A 13,734-nucleotide genomic window follows, 5' to 3' on the forward strand; every position below is an offset into this window, starting at 1 on the left:
GACCCGATCCCTACTCGCTGTTTACCCTGTCTGGTCTACGAGCTTGATAGAGCCAGGTTGGGTTACTGGGGGGCAGTTGACTTGCACCTCATCCAGGTGGGTACCTCGGTAGTTGGACGGATGGGAGCCTAAGGTTCTGAGCCGTGGGCTTCCTTCCAAGTTGTGGCCCTGCTGAGCTTCCTTTTCTGCGTCCCTGCACAGACAAAGATGGACCCGAGTGTCCCCCCACGGTGGTGGTGAAGGAAGAATCAGGTGTCGACCTCAAGCTGGAACCGGCTTCGCCCAAGGCCTATCTGGACGGCAAGGAGGAGTTGAGTCACAGCCCCGAGCCTTGTACCAAGATGACAATGCGGCTGCGTAGGAACCACAGCAATGCCCAGTTTGTAAGGACCCTCCGCGGAGCAGTCGAGGGTGGGGGTAGCCGGGAGGTATCAGCGAGGCTCCCTGGAGATGGGTGACGTGGCCCCGGAGAGTTCTGAAACCCACGTGGGGGCCCCTCCCCGCTTCCTCCCTCAGATTGACTCGTACATCTGTCGGATGTGTGGCCGGGGAGATGAGGATGACAAGCTGCTCCTCTGCGATGGCTGCGATGACAACTACCACATCTTCTGCCTGCTGCCTCCCTTGCCGGAGATCCCCAAGGGCGTCTGGCGCTGCCCGAAGTGCGTCATGGCGGTAAGACCCCCTCGCCTGCCCTGGTCACAGGGGTGCCGAGGACCCGCCTCTAGGAGCGGGTCTTGTCCTGCCTGAGGCTGCCTGCCTGCCGTGTGGAGTCGGGCCAGTGGGAGAGGGTGGGGGTTGGGATGCCTGGAGTTCAGCGGGGGGAGTCCATTTCCGGCTGCCAGCGAAGCAGGAGGGGCCCCAGGTGGCGGAGGAAACCCAATCCCAATCTCCAAGTCCCCTGGTGGAACAGACTTTGCCTCACCCTGGGACCCTGCCTGTCCAGGAGTGACTTGGTCTCGGAAGTCCAGTCGGTCTAGGACTTGGTTGGCCACCCTGGGGCAGATTGGGACAATTGAATCTGGCCCGGAAGGGCTGTTTCCGGGGCTGGCAGGATCAAATTAACACCAGGGTCTACACCCCCTGGCCCGGCCTTTAGCGGTCTGACGCGCATTTTGCTTCACCTTGAGTCTTAGGGCCTTTTGCAAGCTGTCTGAGCTTTCTACATCTCTTGTCTTTGTCTCTGTCTCTGTCTCTTTCTCTGTCTCTCTGTCTTTCGGTGGCCTGTCTGTGGGGCGGGGACGGGAGGGAGGGACCCTCTCAACTATCTTGTGACTAGCTCTTGGGTGATGCCAGGTGTCCACCAGTTGAACCCCAGTGCTGGCCTGTCCCAGGGCGGGGCTCGAGCTCCAGACTCTTTGTGAGTTTTCCCTCCCTGCTAAGGAGCAGAGGTGCCCTCTGGGTTTTAGGAACGGCTGTGGTCGGCCCCCTGTAGAGCCACCGGGATTGAGAGACCGGGCCAGAGGAGACGTCGGTTTGATCTGGCTCCTATCGCCTGCGGCCCGCCGATGTGGGAACGTGAGAAGTGATGCCGACGTTTTGGGAGTCGGACTTAGCATCACTGCCACCTCCGCTCTCCCACCCCAGGGGTTCGCTTCAATTCACCGTGGCGTAGCCGGTGTCAAGGAAAACCTGGGCATGCGTCCATTGAAAGGCCCTCTCCTGGACAAGGGCGGCTGAGGTTAGAGAGTGTCCTCTGATGGAAGGACAGCGGGCAGGGGGCTGAGGTTACCCATCTGGGCTCTGGGGCCAGTGGCAGCTTCAGTCGAGATGTGCAGGGGGCCCTGGGTTTGTTTGTCCTCTCCTTCGCTTCCTCCTGGGGTCGTGGGAGCGGAGAAAGCCGGGATCTCTACCGGGATCTCTGCCTGCTCCTGGAAAGTTATCGGACCCGAGAGTGTCTGAGGGAAGAGAACCCAGCCCGGAGAGAGCAGTAGAAGCGTTTATCGAACGACCGTCCGGGGCGGTGCTTGGGAAGTACAGAGTTTCAAAATGACCTGTTCCCTGCCCCTAGCCTAGACCTTGCTCTCTAAATTCAGAGAAAGACTCTGTTATTACCAGAGCTAAGTGTGTTAGTGCATATTTCTTCTTGGCCTTCTCTTCGCGGCGGGGAGGGTTTGATGGGTAGAAGTGAAGGGGGGTGCTCCCACAGCCTGAAAGGAAACTGACGTGGCCTCAAACTGCCGTTCACTCAGTCCAGAGTAGGGGGTGCCTAGGACAGCCACCTCCTCAAGTACTTCCCAGTCGGGTCAGTGGCTGAGTCTCTGTTGAAGAAGCGGGAACCACCATAGACCAGCTCCCCGGGTGACAAATTCTGGTAGCCAGAGTTCTTGCTTTTCTGTCGCTTCTCTAGCCGTAGCTGTTCGAAGCGGGTCCAGGTCCCCGTCCCCAACTCTGCCTCGTGCATTCTCGCTCGTACAGTTCTGGAGCTGCCTGGCTAATAACTCCTAGTCCCGTGCCCACTGATCCCAGCTGCCTGGCAAAGACCTAACCTCCAAAGACATTTGCTCTGTAGTAATGGGCAGGGTGGGGTTGTAAGGCTCGTTCTGGCCTCTGGCTCGGACATTTCCTCCCTCTCCGTCTTCCGGGAATGGTGGGACACTCCAAACCGAGACCCGTGAGACCACAGGTCCCCAAGAAGAGGCTAGAGCCCGAGGGACTGAGTAGCTTCGTGGTGGGATGGGGAATCTCTTGTATTTGCCCTCTTGAGCCACCACCCGATGACAAATCCTCTCCCATGTTGCAGCATGGCCTAGTGCCTGCTCTGTGACCTTGGACAAGTCACTTAACTGCACTGTGCCTGTTTCCTCATCTTTTAAATAAGGATTCAATACCTGTATGGTTTGTTTTATTTTTCTGTTGTTGATGTTGTTTTTTGTGTTTTTTTCTTTTCCTATTGGTATTCGTTAAGCACTTACCGTGTGCCAGGCACTGTACTGAAGGACTGGGGTGGATACAAGCTAATCAGGTTGGACACCGTCCAGGTCTCTTGTGGGGTCCACAGTCTTAATCCCCATTTTGCAGATGAGGTAACCCAGAGAGGTTAAGTGACTTGCCCAAGGTCACCCAGCAGACGGAGTCGGGATTAGAACCCAGGTCCTCTGACACCCAGGCTCTTTCCACTAGACCACGCTGCTTCCCTCCTCCTTAGACTGTGAGCCCCATGTGGGACAGGGACTGTCTGACTTGATGATCTTGTATCTACCCCAGTGCTTAGGGCGTTGCTTGGCACATATATGTTCCTAGCGAATAGAATTTTATTGTTATCGTTAATAATTTTGCTATTGTTTTTATCGTTATTTCAGGAATGCAAGCGGCCCCCGGAGGCGTTTGGCTTTGAGCAGGCCACACGAGAGTACACGTTGCAGAGCTTCGGCGAGATGGCCGACTCCTTCAAGGCCGACTACTTTAACATGCCCGTGCACGTAGGTGGCCGGTCTTACCCAACGGCCCCGCCCGCCCGCCCCATGCAGGGACACAGCGCCCGGGAATCCGGCGGGATGCGATCTGTGATTAGCTGGTTGAGACCCCAAGAGGGGGACTGGGAGCGGGAGCGGTCCCGGAGCGGTGAGGAAGGGGAACCCTCGACTGCCGCCCCTCTCCGTGACCCTTCCCGCCTTTCCTCTAGATGGTTCCCACAGAGCTGGTGGAGAAGGAGTTCTGGAGGTTGGTGAACAGCATCGAGGAGGATGTCACGGTGGAGTACGGCGCCGACATCCACTCCAAGGAGTTTGGCAGCGGCTTCCCGATCAGCGACGGCAAGAGGCAGCTGTCCCCCGAAGAGGAGGTCGGTGGAGGACAGCTTGGCGCTCTCTGGAGGGTGGGGTAGGGAGATCTGGGTGGGTGGGGCGGGGCTCCCAGGATGCAGAGGCAGAGAGGAGCCTCTCCTGGCCCTGACTCAGACCGCTCAGCCTGGTTGGGCTGGCTGGAGAAGGAAACTTCTTGGGGATTTCTCACCGGGCGTGGGCGATGTGGGCTCGCTCCTCTCCCTCTTCGCAGAGTCGCGCCATATCAGGCATCCGCCTGGCCCCTGGCTGTCAGGGTCCCTGTTAGGTGGTCCCGGATGAGGACCTCCCTCCCCCCCCACTCCCCCTTAGCCCCCATTCTGCCTACGCTGGGCGCCTGGCGGCTGTTTCAGGGGAGCCCTCTGGCCCACTACGGCGAGCACCTGCTCCCCTAAAGCCCCTTTCAGCCAGGCAAAGATTCCAGGACCGACAGGTAGCCCCGGACCCCTGCGCCTCCTCTCCTTTGCCCCCGTACTACCCGATTAAGTCTCTGTGTCTCACATCCTGGCAGGAGTACGCAGCCAGTGGCTGGAACCTGAACGTGATGCCTGTGCTGGAGCAGTCGGTCTTGTGTCACATCAATGCCGACATCTCGGGCATGAAGGTCCCTTGGCTGTATGTGGGCATGGTCTTTTCCGCCTTCTGCTGGCATATCGAGGATCACTGGAGTTACTCCATTAACTACCTCCACTGGTGAGAGCCCCCAAGGGAGAACCTGTGGATGTTAGTCCCTGAGCGCCCTGTGGGTGGGCCAGTTTGGAGGGAGATACACCCCCGGGCCAGCTCTCCTGGGCAAGATCTGGGGCAAGCGATCCTTCCCGGTGTGATCTGTGTCCCTTCTCCCAACGAGCAGGGGCGAGCCCAAGACGTGGTATGGGGTGCCCTCATTTGCGGCAGAGCACCTGGAGGACGTGATGAAGAAGCTGACCCCAGAGCTCTTCGAAAGCCAGCCCGACCTTTTGCATCAGCTGGTCACCCTCATGAACCCCAACACCCTCATGTCCCACGGCGTGCCGGTGAGTGCCAGCCTGTCGGCCGTCTTGGGTCCCGCCACCCCCTCCCCCCCCCCCCCCCCCCCCCGTCTCGGTCCGCTCCAACCTCTCCCCTCTCCCCAGGTGGTCCGCACCAACCAGTGCGCGGGGGAGTTCGTCATCACTTTCCCCCGGGCCTACCACAGCGGCTTCAACCAGGGCTACAACTTTGCCGAAGCTGTGAACTTCTGCACTGCTGACTGGGTGAGCTGGCGGCAAGTGGGAAAAGGGACGGGACGGGCAGCAGGCCTAACGCCGAGAGGGGCCGGTGGCTGAGGAGCCCTAAGTCGAGGTCCCCGTTGTAATGGCCGGGGACGGTTGGGGGTCGGCATGGTCCCGGCTCCTCCCTGGAGCAGGATTTCACCGCTCCCCGTCTCCACAGCTCCCCGCCGGGCGTCAGTGCATCGAACACTACCGGAGGCTGCGGCGCTACTGCGTCTTCTCTCATGAGGAGCTCATCTGCAAGATGGCCGCCTGTCCCGAGAAGCTGGACCTGAACCTGGCCGCGGCTGTGCACAAGGAGATGTTCATCATGGTGCAGGAGGAGCGGCGGCTGCGGAAGGCTTTGCTGGAGAAGGTGGGGGTGGGCCGGGAAGGGCCCTCGAGGGCATGGGGGGGCAGCTTCCTCCTCCTCACTGGCCACGGGCACCGCCCCTCTGGCTTTTAGAGTGGGTGGAGGCGGGCCGGGCCGGGGGCATACGCCCACGGGGGTCACTCAGGCGAGCCGGGTCCGGGGACCGGGTGGCTGTTTGGCTCTCCCCGACCTCTGCCGTCTTCCACCGCCCCTTTCAAATCCCCCGCAGGGCATCACCGAGGCGGAGCGCGAAGCCTTCGAGCTACTCCCCGACGACGAGCGTCAGTGTGCTAAGTGCAAAACCACTTGCTTCCTGTCAGCCCTGGCCTGCTATGACTGTCCCGACGGACTGGTCTGCCTCTCTCACATCGAAGACCTCTGCAAGTGCCCTAGCAGCAAGCAGTACTTACGGTGAGGCGTGCCCTTCCTACCCGCCGGGCACAGTTGGGGCTTGCTTGCTAGAGCTCTGTGGGAGGCAGGGCAAGCAAATTCTGACATACCCGTGTCCCCCTCCTCCGCCCCTCACCCCGCTGGTGCCCACAGATACCGGTACACTCTGGATGAGCTTCCTGCCATGCTGCATAAACTGAAGGTTCGGGCCGAGTCCTTTGACACTTGGGCCAACAAAGTGCGTGTGGCCCTGGAGCTGGAGGACGGACGGAAGCGCAGTGAGTGGCACCCGGGTTCACGGGCCCTGCCTCTTCCTTGGCTCCCCCCCAGCCCCTGCTATCCTGTCAGTCTCAGATCCCCAGGCCCCGAGGCCTGCTAGGCTTCCCTCCCTCTCATCTCTCCACAGCCCTCGATGTTGGGCGTCCCAGGTGCTGGTGAGGGGAGTGGGAATGGGAGGCCGCCTGAGCCGAGCGGGTCGCCTTGCCCTCGCACCCACACCCTCCCTTCGTCCCCCAGGCCTGGAGGAGCTGCGGGCCCTGGAGTCGGAGGCTCGGGAGCGGAGGTTCCCTCACAGCGATCTGTTGCAGAGACTCAAGAGTTGCCTGACGCAGGCCGAGAAATGCGTCTCGCAAGCACTGGGGCTGGTCAGCGGCCAGGACAGCGGCCAGGATCCAGGGTACCGTGTGGAGCGGCGATGGGGGGATGCGGGCGGCTGGCCAAGCTGGGAGGAGGGGCCGGTTTGAAATGTTCCATGACCTGAAGGGAACTCCCCGAAGCGGTCCCGGAACGAATCCGGTGTGGTGGTCGGAAGGACGGGCACAGCAGCCGGTCCCCTTGATCCACGGAGGACCTGGCCTCTCAATTGATGGGGAGGAGTGGGGGGGTGGGATCTCTCCATCTTCCCTGGTCTCCCCTCCCCTCCCCTGTGGCTGATGTGTTCTTCCTCTCCCTCCACCCACCTCTGGCACTGAAGGGTGGAGCCCCCACACCTGACTCTGCAAGAGCTGCGTACCTTCATCGAGGAGATGGGCAACCTGCCTTGTGCCATGCATCAGATCGGCGATGTCAAGGTGAGTTGGGAAGGAAAGGAAGAGCGGGGGATAGAAATGAGGGCAAGAGAAGGGGAGCGGGTTCGGGGAAATGGTTCCGAGGGTAGGGCTCTGAGCGGAGCCTGACCATCTCCTCCTACTCCCCTGCCCTTCTGTCCTCGCTGCAGGGTGTGCTGGAGAAGGTGGAAGCCTTCCAGTTGGAGGTACAGGAGGCCCTAGAGGCTCTGCCCTCTAGTTTGGCCCAGCTGCCCGGACTGTTGGAGCGAGGGCAGCGGCTAGGGGTGGAGGTGCCCGAGGCCGAACGGCTGAGGCGGCAGATCCAGCAGGGCCGCTGGCTGGAGGAAGTGAAGCGGGCCCTGGCTCCCCCTGCCCAGCGGGGCACGCTGGCCGTCATGCGGGGCCTGTTGACCTCCGGGGCTGGAGTGGCCCCCAGCCCCGCCGTGGAGAAGGCCCTCGCTGAGCTGCAGGAGCTGCTCACCATCGCGGAGCGCTGGGAGGAGAAGGCTCACATCTGCCTGGAGGCCAGGTGTGCGGGCCCCGCTGTGGGCTAGGCCTGGGCGGTGGGGTTTCCCCTTGTTCTCCTGGCAGGGATGGTCCCTGCGTGTGGCGGAGGTGGCGGGGTTGGAGCTGTGCCTTTTGGCGTCCCCACCGCATCTTAATGTTGGAGAAAGGCAGTACGGGGCAGGGGCTGGGCCTCGGTGGGAAAGGCATCGTGAGAGGCCAGGCCCCCGGCGAAGCTTGTCCCTGTTTTCCGGGGGACCCGGTCTGGGGCCAGAGAGCAGAGTGAAGAGGGATGCTTTCCCACCCCCACCCGCGAGGACTCACCTCCCTCTCCTTCCCCACGGTCGCCGGCCCTGCAGGCAGAAGCACCCCCCGGCCACGTTGGAAGCCATCATCAGGGAGGCGGAGAACATCCCCGTCCACCTGCCCAACATCCTTGCCCTCAAAGAGGCACTGGCCAAGGCCCGGGCTTGGATCGCCGACGTGGAGGAGATCCAGGTGAGCGATGGCATCCCCAAGTCCATCCTCCCTCCTCCAGGCGATGCCTCAAGGAACCCCCTTTTCCCCTCTCCCCCCACATCCTCACTTCCTCCCAACCCCTGTAGAACGGAGACCACTACCCATGCCTGGATGACTTGGAGGGACTGGTGGCCGTGGGCCGAGATCTACCCGTGGGGTTGGAGGAGTTGCGGCAGCTGGAGCTGCAGGTCCTGACGGCCCACTCGTGGCGGGAAAAGGCCTCCAAGACCTTCCTGAAGAAGAACTCGTGCTACACCCTGCTTGAGGTGAGGCGCCGGTGGGCGCACGCGCGTCTCCTTCCAGGCGGCGACTCCCAGGAGTGCCCGGTTTCAGGAAACGGGGTGGGAGGGAGGTGAGAAGAGGACGCTGAGACTCCGGCTTTCTAAATCGCCCGGCCCCGCCTCTTCGTGTCCCCAGGTGCTGTGCCCCTGCGCAGATGCAGGCTCAGACAGCATGAAACGCACCAAGTGGAAAAAGGAGAAGGAACTGGGGCTGTACAAATCAGACACAGAGAGCCTGGGCCTTTCCGCACAAGACCTCAGGGACCCTGGCTCTGTGGTGAGAGGCGGCGGCCATGGGGGAGGGGTGATGGGGCCACCCCCAGTGAGCCAAGTGCTCCCGGGTCCCAGGCCCGGCCCCCAGCCCGGGGTTGCCGCGGCCAGTCGCTCCGGCCAGCGCCCCCTCTTATCAGAGGGGTCCGCCTGACGAGGACCCGAGAGGGAGCGTGGAATGCCTCGGGGCCTCCCCCTCTCAGGGGTCCGGCTCCGGGAGGGGACTCGGGTCACGGGTCCCCCCTGACGCTACCCTCCTCGCACAGATCCTGGCCTTCAAGGAGGGGGAGCAGAAGGAGAAGGAGGGCATCCTGCAGCTGCGCCGGACCAACGCAGCCAAGCCGTGCCCGCCTCTGCCCACGTCGGCGGCCTCCTGCGTGTGCGGGCAGCCGATGGGCGAGGCCGCGCTGCAGTGCGACCTGTGCCGGGACTGGTTCCACGGGGGCTGCGTGGCACCCCCCCGCCTGGGCACCCAGCGCCCCTCCCTGGCCTGGTGGGACTGGGACGCCAAGTTCCTGTGCCCGCTGTGCATGCGGTCGCGTCGGCCCCGCCTGGAGACTATCCTGGCCCTGCTGGTGGCCCTGCAGAAGCTGCCGGTGCGGCTGCCCGAGGGCGAGGCCCTGCAGTGCCTGACGGAGCGTGCCATCACGTGGCAGGACCGGGCGCGTCAGGTGTTGGCCTCGCGGGACGTGGCAGGGCTGCTGGGGCGATTGGATGAACTGCGGCAGCGGCTGCAGGGAGACCCTGCTCGCCTGGCCACCACCCTCAAGGAGAGCAGCTGCAACGAGCCACCCAAGGTGAAGGGCGTGCGAGACGGGGCTTCTCGGGCCGGGCCCGGCCCCGGCCACCCCCAGGATCCCGCGGTGGGCGGGGTGGGAGGTTCCCCTCCGGTGACGCGGGGCTGGGCTGGGGGGCGTTCGGTAGGGAGAAAGGGGGCCTCGGCCGCTCCTCTCACCCCCACCTCTCCCAGGCGGCCCTGGAGAACGGAGACAGCACGACACCGGAGAAAGCCAGCCCAGTGAGCTCAGGTACGGGGTGCAACCTGGAGCGGGCCGGGAGGCCACTGGGTCCCTGGGGTCGGGCTAGAATTACAGCCGACCTCCCCCACCCGCCGTGTTCCTTAGAGAAATTTGAGAGGGGGGAGGAGCCCCGTAGACCTCTTCCCCACAGGCCCAGGAGTACTCCGGGAGGGGGAGCGGGTGCCGAGAACCCAGCCCCGTTCTCTCTCCTCTCCTTATTGAACGCCTGCCGTGTACCGAGTGGTTGGGAGAGTCCAAATGCAGTAGGCTGGGCGGCCCGCTCCCTGCCCTCGAGGGGCCGGACGCCCAGCGGAGATTTTTACGGTGTACGGTCTCCTCCCTCCGGCCCCCTCGCAGACTTGGAACTGCTGTCGTCCTTGCTGCCGCGGCTCGAGGGCCCGGTCCTGGAGCTGCCCGAGACGGCCCGAGGGCCCCTGGAGGAGCTCATGATGGAGGGCGACCTGCTGGAGGTGACCCTGGATGAGAACCACAGCATTTGGCAGCTCCTGCAGGCCGCCCGGGAGCCTGACCTGACCAGGCTGCGCACGCTCCTGGAGGTGGGCGGCCTCGGGCCCCGGGGAGCGGAGGGCGGGGCGGGCTGGGGGGGAGCGGGGCCGGGGCCGGCCGGTGTGGAGGGAGCGGGGGCGGGGGAGGTGGCCGAGGCTCAGGAGCTCGCCCGCCCGCAGCTGGAGAAGGCAGAACGGCGAGGGGCCAGGGCCCGGGGACGGGATTCGGAGAAGAAGCGGAAACGGAAGACGGAACGGGGCGAGTACCCGCCGGTGCCCAAGGAGGAGCTAGAGCCAAAGAGAGTGCGGGGGGGCGAGGAGGCCCTGGAGCCTGGACAGCTCGCGGACACTGACTGCAGCCAGAACGGAGTGGAGGTGAGAGAGTCGAGAGGCGCTCTGCCTCCCCGCCTCCCCCGCCCCCGCCCCGGGCCGGGCGGCCTCACGTCGGCTCCCCTCCGCTCCCCCGCTCTCCTGACTCGGTTTTTCTATCTCTCCGTGTCTCTGTCCAGCAGTTGTGACGGCAGGAGTCGGACGTGCACACAGCCAGGGCAGGCGGGGCCCGCGGACACCGCCCCGCCTCCCCGAGCCCCAGAGGACGCTGGCTCTAACTTAATTCCCCACATTTGGGGGCACCGGAAGGGCAGGCGCCCGGGACCTCCCTCCCAACCACCTTTCATTCTGTTTCTGGATCTGGCGCCAGCTGTGCCCTGGACTCTGCCCAGAAGGATGTAACTTTTCTATTCTGAATCCAAGGTATCGTTCAGACCTCAGCCTCGACGGGCACCCCGCAGGACCGGAGCCACCGGCCGGAGTCGTGCCCCGGCCCCGCCCCCGCCCCGCCGGCCGCCGCCTCTCCCTCGGCGGGCCAACCGGGCCCCGGGGCGGGGCGGGGCGTCGCGGGACCCCTTCCCGGGCACTGAGGAGCATCCCCCATGGGGCCTCCTACCAGCATTCCCCCGGGGCGGACGGGCGGACGTGCGGCCCTCCCCCTCCCCGGCCTGGCCAGCACCATTCCAGGGAGTGGAGGGAAGGAAGTTGGTGGGACCCCGGGGCCTCCCGGGGTCCCCGACACGCCGAGCTGGCTCCCACTAATTGCTGGTAAATATGCAAAACTCTGGGGCTGGGGTAAGGGACTAAAGGGCCCCGGTGGGGCTCTGGGGCCCCCGTGATGGGACTGTATACCCCTCCCCGTGCAGGGAGAAGTCATTGTGAGAGGCGTGCAAGTTGCAGGCCTCTGTCTCTTGTCCCTCCCTCCCCCAGGTGCCGACACCTGGTTCCTTAAAGGCTTCCCCCAGAGGCCCAGAAGTCCCTTCTCAGGGGGCTGTGCTTACACTAACCCCTCCTCTCAACTCCCTCTGCCTCTTTCTCCATCTTCTCGCACTACTTCACTCTTTTATCTTTCTTTCTCTACCTCCTCTGCGTGCTCTCTCTCTCTCCCCTCCTCTCTCTCTCTCTCTCTCTCTCTCTCATTTTTGCCAGTCTGTCTCTACCCGGGGGGGGGGCACATTACATTATTGTATTATGTTTTTTTATTAAATTTTGGAGGTAATGAAGCTCCCCGTGGTCTAAAGAAAGCTTCTTTGGTGCTGCTCCTCATGGCCTTCTCAGCTCTTCCCTCTTCCGTCCTCTCTCTCTCTCTCTGCCATACCCCCATCCCCCGGTTCACGTTGTAAGGAAAGACCGTTGTTGGCGTGTAATTAATTTGTTCAAAGGAAAAAGCAAACAGGAAACACTTTGTTCCCGCTGTTGCCTATTTTAATTTTATTTTATTATTTTCCTCTTGTTAGAAATAAAGCAGTTAGCAATGTTTTTTGAAAAAGCGACTCCACTCTACATTTCTCCGAGGCTGGAGGCAGCTCACCTGTCCAGGACCAGGTGTACTCGGTTCTAGACCGGGCCTGGTGTCTAGGCCCGAAGACGGTGGGTGGGAAGCTCTTCCCCAGCCTGTGGCTTTGCGGTAGGAATCGTGAGAGGTTCTGGGGCTGTGATGGTCCGGTTTCCGCTCTCTGCCCAGTGACCCATTCTTAACTCTCGCAGATGATCTCGTTTCCTCCCAGTCCCCTCCTCCTCCTCTTCCTCCCTGCACAGGTAAGTATCCCTGTCCCTTCCCATCCCTTCTCCGTCCCCTTCCCAGCCGTGCTTGATTCTTCAACTCCCTCGGTCCGTAGCCCGAGCTTTCCGCTTTGGCCATCGAGGCTTCAACGTCCTTGCTTCCGTGATGGATGGTTCCTGAGCGATGAGCCCTCCCCGCCACGCTCCTACCTGTTCTCGGGGCTCCGCTTCAGAACAGTCCGCTGCTCTGGCCCTCCCCTAACTCCAGCCCAGTGGGTTTCGCTAACTTTCTCTCTTTGGCCGCGTCCCCATGGCCTGCCCAGGATTCTCTGAGGGACGGGGACAAGGTTGGACCCGGGGAAGATTTCTGACATGCCCGAACGTGGTGGTTATGGGGTGGACTGGTTGACTGTCCTGGGTAGCCCACTGGGCTCAAGAACAGGGGCCAATAGGAGAAGGAGCAGAAGCCGTGAAGACCATAGGCTCTGTCCCCCTTCTATCTCGCTGATCCACCCCGGTGGGTCTGGTTCAGGCGATGATTGAACGGACTGGGGGCGAGGGGCCCGGTACCAGCCTTCTCGAGAGGGGACCAGAAGTTCAGGTCAGGAAAGGATATATTCCTAAGTGGCGGCATTGGCTCCCACAACGGAGTGATGGGATGGGAGCCCGGGCCCCAGAGTTGCTCGGAGGCCCCAAGCCTGGGCCTGCTGCCCTGGACACTCAGCCGGTCAGAAGTTGGAGTTGAGACTGCCCGCACCTTGGGAAGACCTCCTCACTGCCCTCTGGCAGGCCCGGTGTCCGTTCCGGATCGGGCAGGCACTTAGAGAGCAGTGCGGCTTAGTGGAAAGAGCATGAGCCTGGAAGTCAAAAGACTTGGATTCTTATCCTGGTTTTCCCACTTGCTTGCTGTGTAGCCCTGGGCAAGTTACTAAACTGCTGGTCCTCAGTTTCCTTATCTGTAAAATGAGAAAATAGCTGTTCTCCCCTTTCACAAACCTGGGAGAAGTGAGCTTAGCGGAAGGGACCCTCCTCTAGGAGACAGAGGATGAGCTAATGAAAGAGGTGCCCAATAATGTAGGGGTGGGAGGCAGGAAGGCATTCCCTCCATTCCCCTTCTTCCCCCTCCCACCTCCTTCAACACAAGAGGTTAACTTGGGAGGCTGGCAGCGCCGAGGAAGGAGCGCGTGTGCACGCACATTTTGAGGGGCGGTGGGGAGGAATAGGTGAGGTGTGGGAACAAGCCCCTCTGAAGTTGGACTCAGTTCCTCTTTCGGTTTTCTTCTTCCTGGCATCGGAGCGGTGGGGCAGGGGAGAGGAGAATGGCAGGTGTCATGTGGTGGTGAAGATGAGAATCACGATATGCTTCTCCCTCTGCCCGCCCCGACAGCTTACGGCCGATACGACTTGGGTTGGGGTGACTAAAGCTGCCTGGGTCTTCCAGTGGAATCCACAAGTTCAGGATGTGATTACCCAGGCTTTGCCCACCTGTCCAGCCATCCCCCCCCCCCCCCCCCGCCCCCCTCCCGCCCCGCCGCCGGCCACTCTCCCACAGGAGGGTAGCCGGGGCCAGATGAGGTGGGGAAATTCCAACTGTTTCAAGGTATTCAAGTTACAGGGGTGGATACCTCTTTTGATTTTTGCATGGGTGAAGGGAGGAAGGAGGAGGATGCAACAAGAGGAATCTCCTCTCTGAAACTGCCTTCCCAATTTATTTCTGTGGAGCCAGCTCCATTTTTCCCTAACGGGGTCAGTGGGGGAAA

The 13,734-nt window shown here is 62.2% G+C and overlaps 1 protein-coding gene across 5 annotated transcripts in view; it reads left to right on the top strand.

Annotated features, from left to right (window-relative positions):
- The window catches only part of KDM5C (lysine demethylase 5C), a 29,668-nt gene extending 17,927 nt beyond the window's left edge, over positions 1–11,741 (top strand). For 4 of the 5 annotated variants that reach the window (XM_029067400.2, XM_029067402.2, XM_029067404.2 and 1 more), the window contains 21 exons: positions 202–383; positions 517–675; positions 3,303–3,422; positions 3,626–3,784; positions 4,294–4,475; positions 4,636–4,798; positions 4,898–5,017; positions 5,196–5,390; positions 5,617–5,798; positions 5,931–6,055; positions 6,294–6,453; positions 6,751–6,847; positions 6,994–7,352; positions 7,687–7,825; positions 7,933–8,112; positions 8,264–8,404; positions 8,664–9,194; positions 9,368–9,425; positions 9,774–9,973; positions 10,103–10,297; positions 10,432–11,741. In XM_029067400.2, coding sequence (XP_028923233.1) covers positions 202–383; positions 517–675; positions 3,303–3,422; positions 3,626–3,784; positions 4,294–4,475; positions 4,636–4,798; positions 4,898–5,017; positions 5,196–5,390; positions 5,617–5,798; positions 5,931–6,055; positions 6,294–6,453; positions 6,751–6,847; positions 6,994–7,352; positions 7,687–7,825; positions 7,933–8,112; positions 8,264–8,404; positions 8,664–9,194; positions 9,368–9,425; positions 9,774–9,973; positions 10,103–10,297; positions 10,432–10,440 — 3,656 coding nt within the window. In that variant the 3' untranslated portion in view covers positions 10,441–11,741. The remainder of the gene's footprint in view (positions 1–201; positions 384–516; positions 676–3,302; positions 3,423–3,625; positions 3,785–4,293; positions 4,476–4,635; positions 4,799–4,897; positions 5,018–5,195; positions 5,391–5,616; positions 5,799–5,930; positions 6,056–6,293; positions 6,454–6,750; positions 6,848–6,993; positions 7,353–7,686; positions 7,826–7,932; positions 8,113–8,263; positions 8,405–8,663; positions 9,195–9,367; positions 9,426–9,773; positions 9,974–10,102; positions 10,298–10,431) is intronic. The other variant, XM_029067401.2, reaches the window with a different exon arrangement.
- Positions 11,742–13,734: the final 1,993 nt, after the last annotated feature.

The sequence above is a fragment of the Ornithorhynchus anatinus genome, chromosome 6 (assembly GCF_004115215.2).
Source record: "Ornithorhynchus anatinus isolate Pmale09 chromosome 6, mOrnAna1.pri.v4, whole genome shotgun sequence".
NCBI lineage: Eukaryota > Metazoa > Chordata > Mammalia > Monotremata > Ornithorhynchidae > Ornithorhynchus > Ornithorhynchus anatinus.